This window comes from Anser cygnoides, chromosome 18 (genome assembly GCF_040182565.1).
Source record: "Anser cygnoides isolate HZ-2024a breed goose chromosome 18, Taihu_goose_T2T_genome, whole genome shotgun sequence".
Classification (NCBI taxonomy): Eukaryota; Metazoa; Chordata; class Aves; order Anseriformes; family Anatidae; genus Anser; species Anser cygnoides.
In genome coordinates, this window is record NC_089890.1 from 9,819,624 (window position 1) to 9,844,510 (window position 24,887).

At 45.1% G+C, this 24,887-nt stretch overlaps 3 protein-coding genes across 7 annotated transcripts in view; 2 read left to right on the forward strand and 1 right to left on the reverse strand.

Moving 5' to 3' along the window:
- The window catches only part of CLTC (clathrin heavy chain), a 31,365-nt gene extending 20,152 nt beyond the window's left edge, over positions 1 to 11,213 (forward strand). The window contains exons 19-33 of one of the 2 annotated variants that reach the window (XM_066979406.1): positions 62 to 207; positions 375 to 558; positions 803 to 995; positions 1,446 to 1,603; positions 1,817 to 1,981; positions 2,076 to 2,183; positions 2,311 to 2,478; positions 2,629 to 2,778; positions 3,048 to 3,179; positions 3,343 to 3,453; positions 4,145 to 4,315; positions 4,617 to 4,838; positions 5,936 to 5,956; positions 8,916 to 8,991; positions 10,208 to 11,213. In XM_066979406.1, coding sequence (XP_066835507.1) covers positions 62 to 207; positions 375 to 558; positions 803 to 995; positions 1,446 to 1,603; positions 1,817 to 1,981; positions 2,076 to 2,183; positions 2,311 to 2,478; positions 2,629 to 2,778; positions 3,048 to 3,179; positions 3,343 to 3,453; positions 4,145 to 4,315; positions 4,617 to 4,838; positions 5,936 to 5,956; positions 8,916 to 8,991; positions 10,208 to 10,332 — 2,130 coding nt within the window. In that variant the 3' untranslated portion in view covers positions 10,333 to 11,213. The remainder of the gene's footprint in view (positions 1 to 61; positions 208 to 374; positions 559 to 802; positions 996 to 1,445; positions 1,604 to 1,816; positions 1,982 to 2,075; positions 2,184 to 2,310; positions 2,479 to 2,628; positions 2,779 to 3,047; positions 3,180 to 3,342; positions 3,454 to 4,144; positions 4,316 to 4,616; positions 4,839 to 5,935; positions 5,957 to 8,915; positions 8,992 to 10,207) is intronic. The other variant, XM_066979407.1, reaches the window with a different exon arrangement.
- Positions 11,214 to 12,941: 1,728 nt separating this feature from the next.
- On the reverse strand, positions 12,942 to 13,905 carry PTRH2 (peptidyl-tRNA hydrolase 2). Its single transcript, XM_048074196.2, has 2 exons — positions 13,772 to 13,905; positions 12,942 to 13,661 (listed from the first exon to the last, which is right to left on the reverse strand). Exon 2 carries the CDS (start codon positions 13,588 to 13,590, stop codon positions 13,069 to 13,071), a length of 522 nt encoding a protein of 173 aa, XP_047930153.1. The 5' UTR covers positions 13,591 to 13,661; positions 13,772 to 13,905; the 3' UTR covers positions 12,942 to 13,068.
- The window catches only part of VMP1 (vacuole membrane protein 1), a 67,702-nt gene continuing 56,671 nt past the window's right edge, over positions 13,857 to 24,887 (forward strand). Inside the window, exons 1-3 of one of the 4 annotated variants that reach the window (XM_048074188.2) lie at positions 13,857 to 13,997; positions 21,276 to 21,378; positions 23,565 to 23,700. In XM_048074188.2, coding sequence (XP_047930145.1) covers positions 21,303 to 21,378; positions 23,565 to 23,700 — 212 coding nt within the window. In that variant the 5' untranslated portion in view covers positions 13,857 to 13,997; positions 21,276 to 21,302. The other 3 variants (XM_013198049.3, XM_048074189.2, XM_013198051.3) reach the window with 3 other exon arrangements.

Sequence of the window (24,887 nt, forward strand, 5' to 3'; positions counted from 1 at the left end):
TTAACTTGATTTGCTTGCACCTGTCTTACCTGGCGTGTCAACGGCTTGACTCTGCCTACAGGTTGTACAGACTGCGTTGTCAGAGACCCAGGATCCTGAGGAAGTGTCTGTCACTGTGAAGGCCTTCATGACTGCAGATCTTCCTAATGAGCTTATTGAACTGTTGGAGAAAATAGTTCTTGATAACTCTGTGTTCAGTGAGCACAGGTATGTAATGTCAATGTTGAGTCACAAGAAACTTGAATTTATGCCTGATGTAGGTGTTGAGCTGCCCTAAGGTGGAACAGCAAATTAACCATTAACTTCTCCAGAGGGGAGGGTGAATCTCTTGATCATTACTTGGTTATGTACTAGTATTTTCTTTCTTTATTTAGGAATCTGCAGAACCTTCTAATTCTTACAGCAATTAAGGCTGATCGCACGCGTGTCATGGAATACATCAATCGCCTGGATAACTATGATGCTCCAGACATAGCCAATATAGCTATCAGTAATGAGCTCTTTGAGGAGGCGTTTGCCATCTTCAGGAAGTTTGATGTCAACACGTCAGCTGTACAGGTATCTTAAAATTTGTCTGCAGTAAATTTGTGATGTGCATCCTCACACAAGGGCTTCGCTGTTAACTTGTAACTTCAGTACTTAACACCAGTTAGCACCAAAAGCTGCTCGGTGTCTTTGTCTTATGAAGTAGAACAAACATTCAGTGTGGACTCAGTGAGGAACTGTAACATGAAACACAACGTAGTGTATTGTAAAATTGACCTTCATAGGTAGTGACTGATCATGGTAACCCTTTCTGTAGGTATTAATAGAGCACATTGGAAACCTGGATCGTGCATATGAATTTGCTGAACGCTGCAATGAGCCTGCTGTGTGGAGTCAGCTGGCTAAAGCACAGCTTCAGAAAGGAATGGTAAAAGAAGCAATTGACTCGTATATTAAAGCAGATGATCCTTCCTCGTACATGGAAGTTGTTCAAGCTGCCAATGCCAGTGGTATGATTAAGTTTTATTTAAATCTTTACCGTTGATGTTGCTGAGCTCTTTTGTATGATCTGTTGCTCCAAAAGCAGTTCTGCCAAACCTGTATCTTGATTCAACCAGAGGAATCTGACCCTTAAAGACTGCCCTAAAGAAGAATGGGAAAAGTTATTGTATTCCATTGGCAAATAATCAGTTGTCTTCTAACTACCTTCTTTACCTAGCTGGGGACTTCTGTCAGAGCAGTTGCTTATAAGGTGGCCTTTGCATGAAGTTAAATAGCAGAGTTGACTTATCTAAGGTCACTGTGATGGGCTTAATGAATGTGGCACACACAGTATAAAAGCTAGCCATGATTGTTGGGGATCATATTTTGAAATACGTCAAATTAGGTTGAGTTGGTAGTATAAACTAAGCACAAATGACCTCGGTGGGGATTAAGCATTCTGAAACTCCATTTCATAGGAAACTGGGAAGAACTGGTGAAATATCTTCAGATGGCACGCAAGAAGGCCCGGGAGTCATACGTGGAAACAGAATTAATCTTTGCTCTTGCTAAAACAAACCGTCTAGCAGAGTTAGAGGAGTTTATCAATGGACCCAACAATGCACATATTCAGCAAGTGAGTGATTTTTTTTTTCTGATTTTTTTCTCCAGTGTTAGAGCAAGCTCTGTAGGCCCCACTGATAAAGCGGTGTTGGGACTTCTATCTCTTTAGATATGTAGGTTTTGAACCTTACAGGCATTTCCATTTTGGTAATGGCTTAAATGCTACGCATTTTATTTAAGTTTGTCTGAAAAGCTGCAAGAATAACCTGGTTATGTTCTCCTGTAGGTTGGCGATCGCTGTTACGATGAAAAGATGTATGAAGCAGCTAAGCTGTTGTATAACAACGTGTCCAACTTTGGCCGTTTAGCCTCAACTTTAGTTCACCTAGGTGAATACCAGGCGGCTGTAGATGGTGCTCGGAAAGCAAACAGTACTCGCACGTGGAAAGAGGTAAACTTACTGCTTGAATAACTTAAAGAACTACAGAGCTGTAGTCTCTTCAGAAGCTTTTTTTAATAAGCTATAATAAAATTGTCAATTCTAGGTCTGCTTTGCTTGTGTTGATGGAAAAGAGTTCCGCCTGGCCCAGATGTGTGGACTTCATATTGTAGTGCATGCGGATGAGTTGGAAGAGCTAATCAATTATTACCAGGTAACTAAGTTGACTGCTATTTTTACAGTCAAGGGCAGAGTTGCCAGTAGAGAATATAGCTTAAGACTGGAAGTCTAGAGTCTGGTTGGTTCCTAATGTTAAAACATCTCTTAACTGTATCTCTTAGGATCGCGGCTACTTTGAAGAGCTGATAACTATGTTGGAAGCAGCACTTGGGCTTGAGCGAGCACACATGGGAATGTTTACGGAGCTAGCAATTCTTTACTCCAAGTTCAAACCACAGAAGATGAGGGAGCACTTGGAACTGTTCTGGTCCAGAGTCAACATCCCCAAGGTGAAAGACCCATTAAACCCAAAGCTTAAAACACATCCGTCGGGACTGTGTGTACCCTAGCTTTTGTAGTAGTAGCTCATTGCTGTTACGAGAAGCACTGATAGCAATATATATAAAATAATTGGAATTTCTAATGTGCCTTTTGCTTAGGTTCTGAGAGCTGCAGAACAGGCCCATCTCTGGGCTGAACTGGTGTTCTTGTATGATAAGTATGAAGAATATGATAATGCCATAATCACAATGATGAACCACCCAACAGATGCTTGGAAAGAAGGACAGTTCAAAGATATCATTACTAAGGTATAACTTTACTAGTGAAAGGAAGTAAAATTCTTGATGTGTGTACTTCCATTCTTTTCCTTCACGAGTAGTCTGTTTAAAATTCAGAGTTCTCGATATTGCTGTGTAATTTTAAAACAAATCAACTACAGTGACTAAAAGGACTTCTAGAAATAAAGGGGGGAGGGGGGCTTGATTGTGCTGGAATGCGTAAGTTTAGGTCCATCTTTCATTTGGATTCCTTTGCAATCAAGTTTCTGCTCTGAACGTATGTCCTTGCTCATTTCTAGGTGGCTAACGTGGAGCTGTATTACAAGGCAGTTCAGTTCTATTTGGAATTTAAACCTCTGTTGCTTAATGATCTGCTGATGGTATTGTCCCCTCGGCTTGACCATACTCGTGCTGTTACTTTCTTCACCAAGGTAATTTCCCTGCTATTCAGATCAAAGAAAAAGTTAAAATTGCAAAAGCATTTAGCTGTAGAAGCATTTAAAAATGCTCAGCTACTTCACCACCTCACACGGAGGATGCTGAAATCTACAGAAAGTTGCCTTGACTTAAGTTTGTCTGTCTGCTTCCTTGAAGGTTAAACAGTTACCACTGGTTAAGCCTTACTTGCGTTCTGTTCAAAATCACAACAACAAATCGGTGAACGAGTCCCTGAACAACCTTTTCATTATTGAAGAAGACTACCAGGTACGTCTGGTCTTGAAACAGCAGCATCTGGAACAGATAGGGACTCGCATGTTGTGTGTGCTTCATTAAAGAAAGATCTTCTCCTGAGCTTCAGACAAGTTCTGTTCAAGCTGGCTTCTGTGTCAGTATTAACCTAATACTCTAGGTCTGCTTTTAAGACTTAGAAACAGGTTTCTCTCTTGTTTTCAATAGATTCTGCCTACTTACTGTTAACCTACATTCCTTAAGCGTATGTTCTTTGCTGCTTCAAACTGAACTAGTAGTGACTAGGGAAGGATTAAGTCAAGAAATGTCAGGCTTTCTGGGAGCTTTTTTAGCTGTTCCTACTGAGAATAGACTAACCACTTAGTTTGACAGATCCAGTTTTTATTTAAAACAAATGGGATGCTAAGGAAAGAACTCGCAGAAAGGGCAAACATCTAACTATTCTGCTGTTTGCGTAGCCTGTACAGAAGGTGTTCAGTCTCTTGACCTCAGCAATTGCTACTGAAAAATATGAACTGGAATACTCTGAACTCCATGTGCGTCAAATGCCAGCTTCTCCAAAAAAAAGCAGCTCTCACTGCAGGTCTGACTAGCATACTTTAGCTTACTAGAAGTAGGAATACAGAAGATGTATGGAAAGTGTTGACATCTTTGAGGATGCAATTGTATGTGTGAAATGTGAGTAACTTTGTTGTTCTCGCCTCAGGCGCTTAGGACTTCTATAGATGCATATGACAACTTTGACAATATTTCTCTTGCTCAACGTTTGGAGAAACATGAGCTGATAGAGTTCCGAAGAATTGCTGCCTATCTCTTCAAAGGAAACAATCGCTGGAAACAGAGTGTAGAGCTCTGTAAGAAAGACAGACTGTATAAGGTAAGACCTGTGCGCAGATCTGGTTTAGCGTATTTTACTTATTTCTAGTCTTTTAACTGACTCCCAAAATTTGGAATCCCTTGACTTTCCAGTCAAGCTGCATCTTTTTGGAGGCCACTAGGTGGTGCTTGTTGCTAGTCTGGCACAGAGTAGCAGTATATTTCCAAGATTTCTTGGAAACAAGTTGTAGGATGCCTCCTCTCTGCTAATGTCAGTAATAAATTGCAGCTTAGTTATGTACCCCATCTATGTCAGTGAATATACTATGGCACGTGAAGCTAACCAGACTCTCCTGTTGTAGGATGCGATGCAATATGCTTCAGAATCCAAAGACACTGAGCTGGCGGAAGAATTGTTGCAGTGGTTCTTGCAGGAGAACAAGAAAGAATGCTTTGGTGCTTGTCTGTTCACCTGCTATGATCTTTTAAGGCCGGATGTTGTCTTGGAAACAGCATGGAGGCACAACATCATGGACTTTGCCATGCCATACTTCATTCAGGTCATGAAGGAATACTTGACCAAGGTAAGAGCAGGTGCTTCTCCAACAGTGAAAGCTTGTTAGTCACTGTGGTGTGTATGCCTTGAGACTGTCTGCTTGCTACTAACATTGATATGGGCTTCGTCAAATGTCTGTCTGTCCATGTCCACACTTGTTTTTCAGTCCATCTGGGGAGAGACTTCGCCCTCTAAGAGACTGAAACGCTTGCAGACTCCACTCTATCTACCAGTTGCAGAACCTGCATCAGTAGTATTTGCCTGACCGTGGGCAGTGTCCTAAGTAGTTCTAGGATTCAGGCTTCTTATATGCCACGTCAGTCAGGAATCCCAGCAGAGAACAAGCTCTAACTAGATTCTAGACTGTATACTAAAAAATCTTTATAGCCAGAACTTAATTTAGTTTTGTCTGCTGTGCACTTAACTTTAAACCGTGGCTCTGATGCTAATGACACTAACTATTTGTTTGACTCAACTCTTGTTTGAGGTCACTTTAGGATGGGGAAAATACTTGGTAATGCTCTGACAGACTTGAACCAGATTTGTCACAGCTAAATACCAGCTGTCACTAGCAAGATTTGCCCTGCCGAAGCTGTTAGAGTATCTTGAAATTAAATGGTGTAAATTCCTTAATGATCAAACCTCCTTGTATGAGAAGTAAAAGTTGAATTCAGTGCTTGAGTCAGTGAAGACCATAGTGCCTGTTTGTCTAGGAGACTTGCCTGGCTGTTGCTTCCTGAAGGAAGCTGCTATCCTTAAATGCTGTACTTTGTGGGAGGTGGGGAGCTATCTAAGCAATAGCATTGCTCGTCAGACGCGCCTGATGTACCAAGCTAATACTAGGCCTCTCCTGGGACTAGTAGTCCTGGAGTAGGATTCTTAAAGATTAAAACACTGTGATTTGCTGAAGGGTTAGGATATAACTGTAGAGTAGCTAATGAAATCAACGCGGTACAACCTAGCAATGAGCAGAGCTGCCTTTCTAAAGCAGATACTTCTGGTGTATCTTTGTTTTCGCTCTCCTGTACCTTAATTATTTCTTCCCTGACACTTTTGTTTCTACCTCTTATATGCTAAATATGGAATTTGATTTTTCTAAGCTGCACCTTCTGAATTCCTTTGCAGGTTGATGCAATAAAGGAAAAGGTGAAAGTTGATTCTTGTTTTCCATCTTTAAGTCTGGAGGACTAAGTCTAAGGATTCTGCATGAGTTTTTTTCTTTCCTACGTTTATTACACTGCTGCTACTGCTTTTTCCCCAAACAATATATCACTAAAGCATATGCAAATTGTTTAACTCTACAAGTAGATAGTGCAGTAGGACAAAAGTAGATTCATTTGCTACTAATATGCTAGTAGATCCTCAGGAAGGGCATACAGGTGATCAGTTGGATCACAGTCAACCTGGTGTCAAAGGGGTAAAGTGCTACTATTGGACTGCCAAACTGACTGGAGGAATGACCTAGAATAATGAATAATTAAGTCTTGGACTGCTGTCTCTCTCTGAACTATAAACCAATATGGCGTTTGCTAATATATTAGAGAATATACAAGTATAGGACTGTGATCCAGTTCCTGATCTCTTGACTGTTACTAATGTGTGCTGACAGTAGACAGAATAGATACTAGCTGCTTCAGAAGAGACTCTTTCTCACTCAGGTGTCCAGTTCTTATGGTGCTAGTCTAATCCACATGGTGTTCTAGCTCACACAGTAACTTAAAACCTCAGTTATTAGACCAAGTCTGTGGTTCCCTTCCCTGTAGTAAGTTTCTTGTAGTTGTGCAAAAAAAAAAAGACTGCCTTCCAAGCTCCTCAGCTTCATTAAATTTCTCTTGCTACCCCTTAAAAGAAACAACAAAAAGCTCCTCTGAGGCTACTCTGGGTCTTGCCTTTTGCTATGCAATGTTGCCCTTCCTAAGAGCAATTCTAAGGCTTCTGTCCATTTGTTTCCGTACAAATGCCACTCCAATTCTCCTTAGAACAGAAATCAGCCCTAGTGTGAGTTTTCCATTAATGTGGTTGAGCAAAGGGCAAACTGACAAATGGCTTCAGGATGGACTAAGTGCAAACTGCTTCTTGGTGACAAGATGTCTGTAAATACACCACTGGAACTCAAGGCTAACCTGACTAAAATGCGTAGTGTAAGGTCCTTCAGCAGCTAGTAAGTGAGGCAGTAAGAAAGCGTGTGTGTGAAAAAAGGTAATTGAACTGCAGTGTTTGCATAAACTACGCATGTGTAGCAGTCATTGCAATTACATCCCACTACTCCTTAAGCTACAAGGCATTGCTGTGGGCTGCGTGTGGTTTTTTGGGGGGAGCCTGTATGGCAGTCATCTTCAGACCTCACTCCTGCTTCAGTACTTTTGCCTCTTTTTCATGCACACATAACACGGTAACATTGAATGCATGTTACTTTTCTTCTACAGCTTATTGCAGTCCCTGTGGAAAAGCCTTTAAAACAATCTTGTAACAAGTGTGTTAGGGTACCGAACCTGATGACGCTTAAGCAAGTGGCGTGAGAACCATCCTGCAGGCTGGTTACAGACTTGCTCTTGTTATTGAAAATATTTGCTTAATTCTGAGGAGAGGCATCAAAACGGGGTCCAAAATGCATTAAATGTCCGGGGCTGGAGGCTTTCCAAGCGTGTGTAAACCAAATGCCTCTGCTTAGTACCAAACCTGCACATTCTTCTTGGATCTGCATCTCTAAACTTGTGCTTTTGTGTTCAGTGTGTTGCTATTTGAGTCAAAAACAGTGTAGTTTTCAGCACGGTGTCTGGAAACGAGTCGTAAAGCATTGGCATACGCTCTTGTGTGCTTTGACAACAGCAAGCCAGATACTGGTGTGAGACGACAAAAAGGCTTGCCACGGAAGCCCAGTCAATGAACGAACTCATAAAGCTCAGAACTTATGCCACTTCATGGATTAATGCCTCTAATTGAGGTTACAAATTAAGAGGTTTATGGAACACATAACATGCAACTAAGGAAGAAGAAAGCTGTTAGTGCTGCTTGCAGGTAACTGCTAACGTAGCACAGTTAATGTGAAAACTCTTCAACTCACGGATGTTGATGTAGCTGTTAAGTAATGCTGACCCTGTGTAAGTACAGGAAACCTACCTTTGAGCTCCTTTATTAAGGACACATGAAATTAAAGACTAATCTGGTTTGTGAGTTGTCTTACTGTTTTACAAAGTAATTGGCATGGTTGTCTCTGACTTTATTCTAAATCTTATCTCCCAGGTAAAATAGCAATACCTACTTTTTGTGGTTCTAGTTTCAGGGCCTGCCTTAGCCTGTAGTAATGCTGAGTTTCCTTGGATCCGTTCTAGTAGCAAGTGATGCTGCGATACAGAACAAGTTTCTTCTCTTGCCTTTTGTAGGGCTGGGCTAACAGCACATTTCCACTTGCTGTGCAGCAGAGTGAAGCTGGCTAGTCTCGTCCTGTTACTGTGTACTAAGCTTGAACAAGTCGAGTATTTGTGGGTTTAGGCTGACTGCCACACAGTTCTAGAGTGGAAAAAAGCAAGTCTTATACACATGCATTCTCTGCATTTGAACTTAAATTGCATGAGTGAATGGGTTTGGAAAGTGAAATCTTGAGGCTCAAGTGACATGTCGGATGCTATTGCAGTCTGTTCTACGAATACCAACTTCAGATCACTTTGCATCAGTGTTATATTCAGGGAAACTTCTCCAGGTCTGGACGTTATCTTAGTTGCTCCAACACCAAAGGTCTCCAATTGACACCGCTAAAATCGGAGTTTGTGACCTAAGGCTGTTGGTTCGAAGCAGTTGGAGCAACAGTCACTGAGCTTACTGATGCCAAAGTAGCTCTAGTCCAGTATGGGACCTCTCATACAAAGCTTTGGCCTGGAGCGAGCTTTCAATGAAGTTCCACAGATCCCTCAATGAAGGGTGTTTTTCAGGAAATGGACAATTTTGACTGCACCAGTACCAACATTGCTACTTGAATTGATCTTAACTTGTAAATGGTCTCCTTTTCTTGATGGGTGTTAACATACCACTAAGGCTTTTCCACTTCTCTGCCATGAATAAGTACCTCTTCTGGAGTTGTTGTTTTAATTGTTGGTTTCAATTCCAGGTGGATAAACTGGATGCATCAGAGTCTTTGAGAAAGGAAGAGGAGCAAGCTACAGAAACACAACCTATTGTTTATGGTAATATTTTAGTTCGTGCATTGTCAGTAACACATTTATCTTTTAAATCAACACCTCTCTAGATGTGTTTTGGTGGTCCTCCCCCCACCCTGAAATGTTCTTCATATGAAATCAATTCTTAAGGGAATATCTTCTAAAATACTAGATAAAGTACCACTTTGGTGCTGCTGCGAAGATTGTGTGTGGACAGCAGGATTTAAGATTATGTGAGCCTATTAAGGAAACATTTTCTAGAGAAAATAGTGCAGGAGCTGTACTAGAAAAGTATTATTTGGATCTTGCTCAATATGCTTTATTTTTATCTTGGGTATTTCCTTCACATTCAGTTATTCCACTGATTTTAGTTAGTTAGAAATATGAATTCCATCCGGTGATGAAGGAGCTGATGGTGTATCGCTGGCGCCTCTAGTCCCACATCCTGAAGCAGTGCAGTAATTGCGGAATATCAGCCATAAAGCTGTAGGGCATGATGTTTCAAGACCTAGCTCTGAGTGCTAATCTGATAAATCATCAACTCTATGCTGTCTCCTAAGGAAGAAGGAAAAAAAATAAAATACTGTGATGCAGTTGTCTTTATGCTCACTTAGCAATTCAAGCATATTAAAACTATTGGAAGGCTGAAAGAACTAGCCTGGAGCGGATATCTTAGCCTAACTGCAAGCTGTTGGGCTGTCTTATTTAAAGTCTTGCCTGAAGTAGCTGAAATTCAGACATTTAATACTTATTTCTCTGGAATGAACTACTCCACTGTAGCAAATGTGACTCAAAAACTGCTTTTGTGCTTTAGAACTCTGGGGTCCAGCCTCTGCATCAGGCTCGATGCAGTATGGAAGGAACTCTGGCCTAAAGGAAGCTAAGTTGCTCACAAAATTGGAGCAGGGATTGCTGTTCTAAAGTCAAACTGATGCCGGGACTGTGTGAGCAAAATAGAAAGCTGGTCCCTTTGCTTTCCTTGCTGGATTTCTAAGAAATTAACTTGCCTCTGACTGCAAGAATCCGTTAGTGTACATATGTCATAGAGTGTTTATTTATTTATTTAGTAATAAACTTCCTCTTTCTGAGGCCTTGTGGGGAAGTAGCCATTCTGGCTGCTGAAAACCCTACACCAGGTAAACGGGGAGTTACTGTTAAAGACAAACGACAACGGGGAAGTCGCAGGAATTCTGACGGAGCTCTTGGCACCTAGGAGTAAAGGTGGAACTGTTCTGTCTTCCAGGTCAGCCCCAGCTAATGTTGACAGCAGGACCCAGCGTTGCAGTTCCTCCACAAGCACCTTTTGGCTATGGCTACACTGCACCTCCGTACGGGCAACCGCAGCCTGGCTTTGGGTACAGCATGTAAGGTGCAGCACAAGTCAGTTTGGAGCTAGCATATTTTCTTACTGAAACTCCACCGTCCCTCCCCGCTTTAACTCATACCAGGGAAAAAGCAAGAGTTCTGCCTCGTGTTCTTGTAACCTTTATTTCATGAAGGACTGTTTTTTCTAGCGCAAACTTTGAATCACTTATGTTAAATCTTTTTCACATTCCATGTCATTTAGACTTTACTTTAAAAGGGGAATAGTTTAAACAAGTTTGTTCAAGTGGGCTTTTGCAGGACTGCTTATTACCATTAAGTCTGTTGTGAAGATTCTGATTTGCACTCTATAGTGTTAAACTCTAATATTGAATCTTAAGTTCATTGTATGTGAGCAGCTTACAGTATGTACTGTCTATTCTAAATGCATTTAAGTCTCACTGTATATTCGGAGAAAGCTAAAGTGAAGATACTTGTATTTGACCTTGCAAGACCGCTGACAAGAGACAACACTAATCAGCATATCCTACCCTGGTTGGATTGCATAGCTCTAAAAGATTTTAAGATGCGTACAGACAACCTTGCCTGACTTAAAATGAGTAAAAGTTTTTTCCTTAACCTATGCAGGTTTTTCCAGTTATGCATATAGAAAATGCTAGTGTCTTTTTGCTCACTCCATATGTAACAGATGACCTTATGTTGTGCTGTATCCTGTGCTTTTGTGGGACATTCCATTCAGGAACAGAGCACCATGATTCCAATCTGTGTATTTACTAACCCTGCCCTGAGGTTTGTGTATGTTGGATATTGTGGTGTTTTAGATCACTGTTTTGAGTGTACAGAAGAGAGAATTCAAGCATATTGCTGTTCAGTTTTGTTTGTGCAATTTGAAATTACTCAATTTAAAAATAAATTACTGGACTGTGGACATGCTGCATAGTGGTAGCTTCACTTTACTGTCTTCAAAAGGACCTTCAACCTTGAACCAAGTATTACAGTGCTAGTCGGTGGGGGCATAAGAGTGCATACACCTCAAGGGTAGAAGGGGCCATTAGAACAGAAGCAATAGAGACCAGTAGTGGTGTCTTGCGCCGAGGGGACGATACAAGAAAATATGTGATGCTTTTTCTATAGAAAGATTATGCCAGACAGAAGAAAATAGCACTTTTCAAGAGTTGGCTGCGCTGCGGTCAACTACAGCATCTTCGCCCAGATGATACGTTAGGATCGTAGTAGGGTGTGTCAGTTAAATGGAGATTATGTTCTAGGTATGTAAGTTGCCTTAAATATATTTAGCTTCAAATAAAAATGACTTAAATGTTTCTCAATGAATACTGTCATATTTGAGTGCAATGAACTCAAATGATATTTGAGTGCCTGGCCCTACTTGTGATAGCTCCTGGCTACGAGGCAGAAGCTTCTCCAGCTATCTTCAGCGTTAGGTCGCAGCTCTGAGGCTGAATCCCCTTCCTCCTTGCTCAGCTTGAACTGAGCGATTCTCCCAGTTGAGCGTTTACAGCAGGTCAGTGTGGAAGGGTAGTGGGTATGAAGCTGGGGGGGCTGGGAGCTGCAGGCTAGAGCTGGGATTGTTTATTCCCTGATGAACTGTGCTGCTGAGGGCTGGAGGAGGAAGCACAGAGCTCTCCCAGGCTGTGCCTCTCACCTGTCTCAGTGGGCTCAGACCTTCCCTGGGCTGATAAGAAACTGGCCTAGGAAAGATCTCAATGGGATCCTGAGCGAGAACTCTGCAGAGAACTCCTGACTCAGTGCTCAATAGCAGAACTCTCAAAAAAAACCCACCAATCAGCCTTGCTACAAAACTAAAAGTAACAGAAAATCCACCTAATTAGAAGCACAGGTAACTTGCCTTTTACAGTATTAGAGTTAAAAGGGAGCGCCGTGGGTAGAATCTCTGTGATTTGGGTAGTACGTGAGCCATGATCAGGGCCATCTGACCTTTGCCCAGTAACTTCAGTAATCGATTTCTATAACTGAGTGCTTTCTCAGACCTATGAGAACTTTTTAATCCTCAGTAAAACAGGAATTAAGTTTCTTCCTGTGTGGCAAGCTGTTTATACACATGTGGGTAACTCCCTATGTCAGCCAGATGGGAAACTGGTGTGCTTACATTCTTGTAAATGCAGTAGCTACACAGCCCTGTCCAGAAAGGAGCACGGCTTCCCTTTAGAAGCTTTTATAGCTCTTAAGCACTGAGCTGTACACCCTGTTTAACTTGTTCTGTCTCATACATCTCATACCAGTTACAAGGTGTTGCATCAGTTACCGGATCAGAAACTGCACTAAGTTAGCCGCAGCTATCCCCTGCTGTATGGGGCAATCTTTAGCTGCTCTGGCAGCCAGGCTGTTGTGAATTACAAAATCAATCTAAAATATCCTCGTGCAAGGCAACGGTGGAGGGGAACCTTCTATTTTTGGCACAAGATAACCTTCTCTAATGCTTGTATCCAGTCAATAAAGCAGACAAAATGTTAAATCATCAGCTGCACAAGTCTTACAAATGCTTGGTTCCTCCTGCTTAGGGTAGGAAAATTCAGCTCTGCTTCTCCTCTCTACCCAGCTTAGTGTTTTCTTTCCCGCTTTAGCATGTAATACAGAAGCTAGAGAAACTTATAAACAGCATTAAATTTTGCAAGTTTAAGTTTTTTACAAAAAAAAAAGATATTTATTTTTACTGAGAGCATATGGAATCATCCCAACTTCTGGATTTCACCCCTCAGTACTGACGCATACCAACGCGCTGGCGCTTATTTGGGCCCCGGCTCAGAAGAGCTTTAGGTGCCCGGACACTTGATCCACCACATCGGCCGGGCCCGGCCCGATGCCGAGCACCGTCTGGGAGCCGGGGGCGATCTGCGTGCGGCCGGCGTCCCGCACCAGGCTGACGGTGAGGCCCAGGCGCCTGGCCTCGGCCAAGAGCTGGATCAGCGTCTCTTCGTCGGGAGCCCTGAGGACCACCTTGGGCTGCCCGCAGTACTCCCACTGCTTCAGCACCTCGGGCGTCCTCCTCTGCGCCTGCTTGTAGGCCGACACGGCGGCGTGGCAGCACTGCGCCGCCACCTTCCCCTTGCCCATCTTGAGGTCGTTCCGCACCACCAGCACCAGCTTGAACTCCCCGTCCTCCCCGGGCACCGCCGCCTCAGCCCCCGCTCCGCCCAGGGGCTCCGCCGCCGCCCGGGCCCGGGGGTGCCGCAGGAGCCGCCCGCGGAGGCCCCAGCCGAGGCAGAGGCCGCACGCCACGCCCGCCACCAGCCCGAGCAGCCCCGCCTTGCCCAGCTGCTCCATGGCGGCACCGGGCGGCGGCTGCGGGGGGGCGGCCGGGGGCTGCTCGGCCGTGCTGCGGCTCCGGGGGGTGCCTGCAACGAGAGAGGGAGGGAGCGAGGACGTTAGGGCCGGGCCGGGCCGGGCCCGTTAGAGCCGTTAAAACCGGGCCCGGCCCCGCCCGTTCCCCCCCCCCGCCCCTTACCGCCGCCGCCGCCTCCACGCTGCCACCAGGCCTCGCCGCCGTCGCCAGGAAGTGACGCCAGCACGCCGAGGGGCGGGGCCCCGCCCGCCGCGGAGAGCGCCCGAGGGAACAGGGAGCGGGCGGTGCGGTGCGGTACGCAGGAAGTGACGTCAGCGGGGCGGGCGGGCTCCGCCTCCCTACTTCCGGGTTGGCCCGGGCCCAGCGGGAGCAGCCGGGGCGCAGCGCGGTGAGTGCGGGCGGGCGGGGGCGGGGAGCTCGGGGTCGCTCGGCTCCCCCGGGGCACCTCAGGCCGCTGTGGAGCCGCCCCCGCCGCCCCCAAACCCGCTCCCGGCCGCCGGTCCCTCCTCAGGCCGGCCCCGGGCCCCGCGGTTTCCATGGCAACAGCCCCCGGGGCCGGCCGCTGAGGGGCTGGGGGCGGCCTGAGGGAGCCGGGGGGCGGCTTCGGGCGGGCCCCAAGGCACCGGGGGGTCCTCGCGGCCCCTCCTGAGGGGAGGGAAGCGGCTGAACGGGGCTGGCGCCCGCGGCTCCGACCGACACCGCCAGGCGGTTACGGAGCGCCCTGAGGCAGCCGGGCGCCGGTTTTGCAGCCCGGGCGTTTGGAGGCGTTTCGGGGACCCGAGGGGAGCGGAGCTGCGGGCGTGCGGCCGTGGCGCTGCGGAACCGGGGTTAACCCCTGAGATCCCCCCGAGAAGCTGCACGGCTTCGGTACCGGTCTCTGCTCCTGCCCTCGTTCTCCGTGCTGCCGGAGCCGGTGCCCGCCAACAAGGGGGTGCCCTGCTTTAGTTAGCGCTAAGGATGTGGGCTGAGCGCCCCGAGGTGGGTGGCTGTGAGGTTATGCCTTTATTCCTCGGAGCGCGCCAAAGGGGCTTCGTAACGTCAGCCTGCTTTTATTTCCACAGCACGGGACGGGCTCTTTGTTATTGTTATTTCTCACTGGTAATAGGCGATGGTTATAACGATTGCCTCACCCCGCGCTTTCGGATCAGAGTCTGAAATAGCACGTTTGCCGTCGTGCAGTGGGAGGTTAGCGCTGCTTGTTAATTTGAGCTTCTTGCCCTACTTAGCAGGTGAAATCAACGGTGCTGGTGATTTCTGGGGGAAGGAGGGGGCTTGGTAGCTTTGAAGTGGGAAGTGGCAGTGAGAAAGGGGAGGGCGCTGGAAGCGGGTGTTGGCCTTCAGCTGGGAAGTCTGCGCTGTTCCCACTTCAAAGAGTCTTTTCCTGGGGCTGTCTTTGAATAGCCTTGGAATCTGTCATAACTGTCTGACTGCGTCCTGTGAATACCTATTGTTAGGATGTTAATGCGTGCTTTGAGACTTCCTTTTATTTCTTACTGAGTTCTGTTTCTAAAACAAACCCAAACCTACTACACTTCAGGAGCAATAGTTAGAGCAGAGCAGGTTTTTTGTGGCTCAGCTGTGAAGAGAAGCCATCACCTTCGGTTAGACCTTTACCTTCAGTGCCATGTGGAGAAGTGTGAGCTGGCTGGACTTTGCCATCCCACAGGAGCGAAGGGTGCAGCCGTGAGGCTGTTGCAACACCGAGCATGGGACACGGGACAGCACCTGGCTGGGTTTGGTGTCACGCTGACCTGACAGACCCGGGGGACATTAAGACGTGAGGCAGGCAGCCTCGTGTATTGCTGACTTGTTGAAAAAATGTTCTCCTCTCTGGCAAGGCTCCGAAGTAGCCCCTGTGCTTCACCCGGCGTGGGCAGGCCGTTCTCGGTGCGTGGCCGAGGCAGCCGTCGTGTAACCGCGTTGCTTCGAGGCAGAGGCTGCGAATGCCTGTGAAAAGCGGAGGAAGTCTCAGGAGAATGCTTCGGCCACCGTTCTCCCTGGGACTTGTTAGGTACCTCTGTTCCTTTTGTCTCTGTTGCACTCGATCGGTGCCGCCTCTTCCAGCAGCAGCAGCACCGTGGTTTAACGGCTGGGCTCGCTCGGGCATCTTGCTGCGGGGACGCTGCCCCCCCGGCACCTAGAGCAGAGGATAAGGGCACAGCTCCGAGCAAACTGCTCTCTGCGCCGCTGCTGGAGGAGCTCGAGGAGCTGATTCTTAGGGCTGGGTTCATACTCTTATTTTTCTCACCCTTGGTTCTCTCCTGCTTAAATTTTAGCAGGGCCTTTTTGTGCAGGCTCCGTTGTTTTGTGACAGCTCCTGTGACCTTTCTATCCTCCCTGCTTTTTGGAAGCACGGGGATTCTGCCGATGAGAGCTTGACTGCCACCTTCAGACCCTCTGCCAAGCCGTTAACGTGCATGGATTTCCTTATGGCCCTCTGAAACCAAGGACGTGAAAGACGCTGTGTCAGCTTAGTCACCCGAATATTAAGTTGTTTTATTTTTTCCCGAGCTGCGTTGCCCTCTCTTCAAAGCCCTTCTCTCTGCTGCTACCGTTCTTCCCAAGTGATGGGTTTTGGTGGAAGAGCTGCTCGGGCGTACGCACTGTGCCCTCGCCAGGAGGCAGCGGTCGGTGCTGCGATGGTGCTCCTCGCTGAACCCCTGCTGGAGGGAGGGCGTGAAGCACGCGAGGAGCGTTGTAGCGCTGCCTGATTCAAGACATGGATATAGCTGAGCTGGAAGCTTGAGGAACTGAAGGTAGCAGGGCAGCCCAGCACTAGGGAGGGCTCCCGTGATGCCCTCACAGCGGCATGTGCCACCCTCAGAAAGCCGCTTCCCGGGTATTGCAGCAGCCTGGCAAGCTCTGTCCCCGTTAGAGGAGCTGCCTCCTTCCCTAAGCTGCCATCTGCCCCCTAGGCCTGCTGCGCCCGCCTGCGTGAGGAGCAAGGAGCTCAGACCCGGCCTGTGCCCTCCCCTGGGGCACGGCGTGCTGTGCTGGCCATGCTCACGTTCCCAGTTTTGTAGTTTTCTTTTTTATTTAAGGAGTTCCTTTGAGCTTTCCGCAAGAGCTCGCAGCGAAGACCTGGGCAACCTGAATTTTGTCTTTGCTGCCGTCTTCATGCCTTTCCACCCATGCGTTGTGTGATGACTTTATTATACTAACTGATTCTAGTGCTGGATCTACACAGACAACCGTCAGTGTTTGTGGTTCACTTGAGAAGATTCACTGGAGAACAGTTCAATATACGCAGCCTTATCAGCAGAATCACAACTTCTCTTAACCCCAGAAGAAAAAGCGTGGCATCCCTGAAGCTCGTGTGACAACATCAGTCTGTGCTTTCCGAAGAGATGTCCCAAAATCTTTTTGGAAAAACAGAAATTTTAACTCTAAATTGTAAGATGACTTTTTTTGAAACTTCGTCTGGTTAGGAGTTGGAAAATAGGTCGGGTGCACAGAGGCATAACCCACAAAATGGAAACCTGTAGTCTTTAACTGAATTAGTTGTCCTGTCCGTTGAGGGATTAAACTACTTTAGTTAGAAAAACATTTTTAGGATGGGAATAAATGCACTCATATGAAAGTAGCCCGTAATAGCTACGTCTATAGAGATTTCGAACGTCTTTCAGATGTGTCCTAATTTATTTTAATTGAATGCTTCCCCTGAGTCTTAAGGGACTGGAAAAATAAAGCAGGTACTTTTTATATTTTCCGTGGCTTTAGGAAAGTTATTAACCTTCAAGTCAGGGACCCTGGCAGTCCTGTATCACGTGATGAGCAGTGTTACCTTGCTCTGTAGGGACAGAAGGTTTGGAAGAGCGCTCACTTTGGTCTTGAGTGCCTACAAAGCTAAGGACGTAGTTGTCTGTTCCGCTGGCTTTGAATACAGAAGAGGCGGTGAAGAGTGGCGCGGTTTTACGGAGCTGCAGGGGTACGTAACGTTTCACTACAGGACTGGTCTCGTCCTTTATCTAAACGTGTTCTTGTGCAGGCAGTCGCTGGGCTCTGAAGGAGAGTGCTCCCAAAACCTTTACTCGGCTGAGGAGCGGTGAGCTTACTCCCTGTGTAAATCGTTGAGCATCCGATCTCTGAAACAAAACCGTGTTGCAGGTGTGTAAAGCTGTCTGGCTTAGTGCGGCTGGTTACACCTGTGAGGGTCTACCTTTTGTTCTCCTTGTTGTAACTGAAGAACAGCGACCCAACGCGGGGAGCTCCAGCAGCCTCCCCAGGACTTCGGAAAGAAGAGACTTTTGTCCTTTTCTTTGGTTACCGAGTGCAGAAGTTGCAGTGTGCGATGTTCCCGTGTCCTAACGGCTCGTTAGGCTTTGTTCGCTTAGGCTGCGAAGTGCCAGTCGCAGTCGTGATCAGCCCTTTTTGTTGGTCCATTTACGTTTTGACTGGCAATAATTGTCTTTTTGTACTTAGTGTTATGGATTGCACTGAAGCTGAATAATGGCTTGTGGGCTGTTTGTTCAGCCCTACAAAGAACTTCTTGTCTGAGCACAGCTCTAGCAGATGATCTAAGCGACTCTGATACAAAAACTGTTCAAAGTTGTTTTCCTCGCTCTTTTAATAGTTTATTTGGATGTTTGCTGGTAACTACTCAGTGGACTTGGGAATTTCTTTTTAGATGTAGGCTGTGGGTCTGTCTTAGGGTTCATAAGACACGGGGGGGCTGTTTGACAGCTGGCATTTAATTTTCTTTGAGCTCTCACAGATTTGGCGTAGACTTGAGGATGTGCACACGGTTACTGAAGGGTAACTCTGTTTTGGCTCCTTTTCCTGCTCCAGTCCATCTCCACGTGGAGACACCAGTGCAGGACTGGTGGTTCAGATAGATGTCAAACGGATCAGGGAGCTAACTTCCTGGCTGCACACCCTCCTGTTCCTTACGCTAGGATGCTTTAAGTACAATTAGGCTTTGGTAAACAGAGAAGTTCTTTCTGAAACCAGCAGGCGGTTGGTTTCTGAGTCACAGCCCTGCCAGACTTGCCATGCGATAGATCCCAGATCTCCGTGAGCCATCTCTGTTCTTAAATCTGAGTTCTCAGAGCGCTTCTGCAGGATGGTTGAACTTTGGGGCCTTCTTAACAAGTACGCGCCCTACACGAGTGTGCAGGGGGGTTATTTATCTTTGTAAACACTGATTTGTGTACTCGAGGTAGTGTTATGCAAAGGTAATCCCAGACTGATGCCTTCCCGAGCAGGCAGGGTAAAACTGGCTCTGCTAGCTGAGGTTGCGAAAGCCGTGATACGCGTGTCGATACGTGGGCATCGATGCATCGGGAACCCCAGAGGCCGCTGGCTCTGAGTGCCAGGAAGGCCTTTAATGGGTTGCGGTGGAAGGCAGCTCATGGGCAAGGAGGGGTTGTGCGCAGCCGAGACATGAGCATCGGCCACGGACAGCACTTTGCATCACCCCGAATTAACTTCCTTGAAATGTAGTTAAGCTAGGTGCAGAGAACAAACCAGTCGACACTTCAATCTTGAAGGCTAAATCTAGGAAAAAAAGAAAGGAAGAAAGGAAAAAAAAGATGAATTTCAAAATTAGGAGTGTGTGGCTTCCACTGACATTTTTAAATAGGTGTTTACACCAACAAAATGTGACCAGCGTTCCCTAAACCAGAAGGGTTTTTTTGTGTGGCTTGGTGTAGATTGGCTTCCTAGGAAAACTTGTAACTGTGGGTGCCCAATTTCAGTTTTCCTTTTCACAAATTGATCTTTGTGTGATCTTTGATAAATGTGTGTGCCTGATATACGTGTATCAATTTATAGGGGAAATGTGTGTAAATATTTTTATGCGCATAAAAATAAACCCACCGGTGGCAAGTGCAGTCACTAGAAACAGAACGCTCCACCATTTTCAGGGCCTTATTGTCTGGCAGAAATTAGGAGGTGGCGAAAGGTTCGGTCCTTATATCGCGGTAGTGACTGGCCTGGTGTCCTCAGCTAGGTGCTGGTGGAGCTCCTCTGGCTTCCAGCTCAGGCTGCTGCCGTAAGCCTGGTCTGAGGAGGGAGGTTCGTGTTCCTCTGGTGTTTGAGTAGTGGTTCGGAGCAAAGCTGCCACTGCAGGAGGACGCTGTGGAGCTCTTACTGTAGCAGGTCAGTCCCCGTTGTCCTTGGCTGAGCCCTTCAACGTTCTTCAGAAGCAAACGTCTGCAAGGCTGTTCCCTTAATTCCCCTGGTGGTTTGGGTATTCTGGGGCCCAAGTTTCGATGAATGAAAACTAACATGTCAAGAGATTAATTTCTACTGCTTTGCTTAACTAGCCATATTTATATTTGTGCTCGTTTCATTTCAGAAAGAAGCTGGTGGAGGAAGTATTGCTTCCTAAGACCTTGATGCTTTTTGACTTTTGGGTTTTAAGTAAAACCTCTTTAATAACCACAGCCTAGCTAGCAATTTTAGCTGTACCCTGTTTCCTTGTATTAAGCACAAGGATTGTACCTGTTTAGAAGAACACCTGTCTAAAACTAATTTGTGAAACCCTGGAAATACGAAACAAACATAGTATCTTAAATCTTCTAACGTTTCATTAAAAAAAAAAAAAAACAGACAAAAAGATTGCAGTGTGAATCAAAGCGAAGATCTCGCTCCTGTTTACCAAACCTGAATTGCGGCTTGGCTCTTAAGCCTGACATAAATCAAAGGGGAACTATTTTTGCCATAAAATTTTAATTTCCTGCAGTAGACAGTTTTATATAACCTGTCATTCTAGTATTGTACTACTTCCCAGCAAAAGCAGCATATCAAAAACTGTAAATCAAGTTTGCTTACGGGGAGAAATATAATGCAAAGGAGATGCTTTAGCTTTGCGCGCCTCTTTTTTCCAAAACAAAATTCCTGAAACTGTTTTAAGATTCAGGAGAGGATTTTTAAAGCAAGGGGTCTGACCGGCTGCTTCTTGTGTCTGATTGCATAAGAATTGTCAGCTGGTCAGGTCTCATGTTTTTTTTCTTGTTGGGGGGGAAACTCTTGCAACATTCTGCTTCGTGCTGGCTTCCAGTTGCTGCACTATTTACTCTCCTGGATAAGGAAAACCACAGCAGCTCTTTGGGTTTTTAAGGCTGATCTCAACAAAGAGAGGCTGAACTAGCAGAGAGAGTATACACTTCTCAAAAAGCTTTCCTTTAGATGGTTGCAGAGCTTTCCTTTTCTGTTTCAGTTATTACCCTGTACACCATGAGATGGAATTCTGTTTCTTACTTACCATACTGAGGGGTGCTTTCTTAAAATGAGAAGGTTTTGAGGTCTAGTTGCATACCACGTGGGAGCTTGCTGCCAGGATAGATGCTTTCTAATATGAGAATCAAATCTTAAGCCTCTCTTCTGGGATTGAACTGAAGCTTGTGTGAAGTTCTGCTCCTTGTGGAGCCGAGGCAGTGGGCTGATTAGTGGAAGGGATTGTTTAACAAGCTTTTCTTCAGTTAGAGGAGCGAGGGAGTTGTGTCGTTAAAGTGAAAAAAATCAGATTTCTGTGGGTGGAAATGTTTTAAACTTTGTCATTGTGGGAATGGAAACACTTTCTCCTTTTTAATGGTGCGATGCAAGAGAACTGTGATTTGGAGAACTACTGGATGGTTGTGTGCATCTTTTGACTACAGAGTAAATGGAATCTTCATAACCAGAAATAGAGACATTGTGTTTTTTGGTTTTGTTTTGCTCTTAGATCCCCCGTACGTGATTGATCTATGAAATGGCAGAGAATGGAACAGATTGTGACCAGAGACGCACAGGAATGATCAAAGAACAGCACAATGGAAACTTTACAGGTAGGTGGAAAACGACTTAATGTTCTCAGCCGGTCAGCCTGGTGTGCAAAATGGCCAGCACAAAGCTCAGAAGGAATTTGTTGGTGCACTTTATGCCCAGATAATGCAAGGAGAGAAGCCTAAATCAATATTGGAAACTTAATCATCTATAAATCTGAAATCAAGAGAACCCGTGTAATGTAAAACCATAGAATAGTTTTATGCTGTGTATTTGCGTTCAGCTTCTCTCTACAATCTTTTTCCTTCTGCATTCTTATTCTGTAGCTTACACGCATGCGAGCCCTGTAAAGCTGGCTTGGGTACCAATAGGAGCTGGGAGCTGAAAAGCTGAATTATGTTGGCAAACGTGGCTGTAAAAGGCAGGCTACACAGCCCCACCCTTTGGCTCTGAAGAGTTAGTACTTGATAATAATCTCTGGGAGAAATCTGGTTTTTAGTCTCCCAATTTCTAGTGTTTCTATTATTTAACTTTGCTATAGCTTATCATTTTTCAATGATAAACTACTGGGAAAACAGTTAACTACTTCATCTCCTGCCTTGCCTTTGTTTGTCCTACAGGTATGTCCAAATTAGGCTCATGTTTAGAATTCATGCAAAAAAAAAAAATAATAATTCTGAGAATGTTTCATGAAGATCCTTGTGTCACCGAATTATCTGTGCTGTGTGGTATAATAATCATCTTAGTTTGCTTCCTGTCAGCCTTGAATGTGCCAGTTCCATATTTAATTAAGTTTTGTAACCAAGTGATTTCTCAAGTTGTACACAGCCTTACGCCATCGTCTTTGATGACCTTTACTAAGAACATACAAAGTAATAAAAAGAAACAACAAGGTTGAAGCGTTTTTATTAGACGTATTAAGTGGAAAAAGTGGAGAACAAAAATTCTTGAAGCAAGGGGTGTGGTAGGATTCAAAGAAGTGTATGCCTGTATGTATGGAACAAATCTAAGCCTTTTACTTCACTGGGACTTTCCTCTGAGGGAATGTGTATATGTTATCTAGTACTTGCAATTGCAGGCTTTCTGTTAGTTCATCTAAGGCAACTGGTGCTTTCAGAAGTAAAGAATTCAGCTAAAGAAAATTAAATGGGCAATGTGACTAATGAGGTATGTGATTTCGATGCAGATATTAACATCTGATAAGGCAGCATGTTTGAATTACTGGAATAAAACATCTTGGGTTACAATATGATAGGGATTCAGATTAGGTTCATGTTGTATATGTAACGGCTTTATCCCAATTTAAAATTTGAATAGTATTTGGATAAAAGTTAGTTTTCCATATTTTCCCACTGTTTCATGATTTTTTTTCTTATTTCAGAATTCATTTTCTTTAAAAGTGTAAAAATGATTGCCACTCCTTAGCCTGACGACCTTTGAACAAAGCATCCTCATCCAAAAATAGCTAAGGATTTTTATTAACCCTGACTGTATTGTGAGCACAAAATAACACGTGTTTATTAGAAGATCCTTTTTTCTGTACTTGTACAGAAACGTACAATAACTGCTGTTACAGTTGTTGTGTCGGGCACTGCAATATAACCGAATTATTGCGGTTAAAAGCAACCAAACGTGTAGTGTCAACCTAGCGAAGGGCTGTGGTCTACAGGCAGGCCCTTCTCGTGGGAGCACTTCCTGTCTCGTGGGCTCGTTTTGGAGAAGCTGAGCAGTGTGGCACGGCTTCACATAGCCCGAGCCCTCTGACTGGGAGGAGAGAGACTGTTATCCAGTTACACAGGGACTGAAGTGTGTGGAAAGCACACGTAATCCAATCTAGTTCGATTGGAGACGTCTGAGAATAGCTTTGGAAGAGAACCAAATTCAGAGGTTCAAAGTGAAATGTGGTCTCTGTAGTGGGCAATAGGGACACATTTGACCTGTTGGATTAGCTGATTTGTAGCTAATAGCGCAATACTTTGCATAAATGCTAATATATTTAACAGCCTTTCTGCACCCTGAGCCAGTTCTTGAATGGCTGTCAGCTACGTGGAGGAAAAAAGCCACCGTATTTCCTTTGGAGGTCACCCGATTTCTGATGCCCTTGGAGCAGATGCTTTGTGATAAGTGGAAAAGATGACTGGGAGCTTTCTTGTTCTTCCTAACAAGAAATACTCAGTATATTTTTGGGCGGGATGGAATTTGAACTGTCAGCCTGTGGTTTTATATTTCTGTTGCTTTTCATTTGCAGACTCCTCTTTGTTGGGTGAACGGAAGCGAAGGGACCGAGAAGAGAGGTTGAATATTGTCCTCTGGAGACAACCGATTGTTACCTTGCAGTATTTTTTCCTGGAAACACTAATAAACTTGAAGGAATGGACCATAAAGTAAAGATACTTTCTTTAACTTCTACTAAGCATTCTGGGGAAACCCATGCTCTGATTCAGTAGGTCATTCTGACATCTCACTTTTCCTGATGATTCACTACTTTAAAATTCTTCTTCTAGAAAACATATTTATTTTTGTCCCTTAAAGGTGGCTACTGGAACATACCACGCTTCCAGCTGTGTACCCAGACCTTCTGCCTAAATTGCATAAGTGTAAATACAGTAAGGTCTCGATGGAAGAGAATTGCGAACTTCCTTCCTGAAGAGTTGAATATGCCAATTTGAAAGAATGGGACAGTGTTTAGGGATCCTGAAGGCAAGAGATATTGTACTTAAGACTGCAGTGTTAAGTACTGATCTTTTAATACACGTGTTAGTATCACTTAATGATCTTCAAACAACTCAGCTGGGGCAGGGTTCAGGGTTACGTGGAATTTACAATGATGTTTATGACGCTCTGTTAGAGGACTGCTTCTAAGCTACGTGGTCCCTTTCACAGCAGGAAATTATTTATTGAAGCGCTTCCCCTAAGCATCATTTACACCCTGGATGAAATGGGCTTTTATTCTAGTTAGGACTGCTACTTGCAAATTGCCTAACATCTACTAATGCTGAAATGCACAGCTATTTCTTAATGCTCTAGCCTTGGGAGGTTCTGGAGTATCGAAAGGCAAACGTGAATAAAATTGGCAACAGAAAAAGCCAGGAGTAGCAACCGTCTAGCGCTTGTGTTGGTAACTGGAATCTTAGTTTGGGATTGTGTTTACAATCACTTTCCCAGTCAGAAGACGGGGTCTAATAGCACCTTGGCTGATTTTAGCTGTCGGGCCGCTCCTTTGCGGAGTGAGCTGAGATTGATGATAACGGGCTATGTTCACTGACTCTTCTGGGCTGGGTTTTAGGTGCTGACACATAAGATATGTCGAGACAAACTTCTGTTTTCCTTTTTGACCTTCTGGAATGAAAAGTAGCAGACTTAGGTAGTGTAGTCTTCATCCCCCTGTGCTTTCCCCACCCAAAATAATCTAACTCCAAAGCTTAGTTATTTTACTGTGTAAATTCTTTCAGCTATCCTTGAAAATTTTCTTTGAGAGCTGTCTTCTCAGATTTTAACATTGCTTGGAGATTGTCAGAAACAACTATTTACTTAAGCACAACAGAAATAACATTTGAGGTGTTATTTTAAG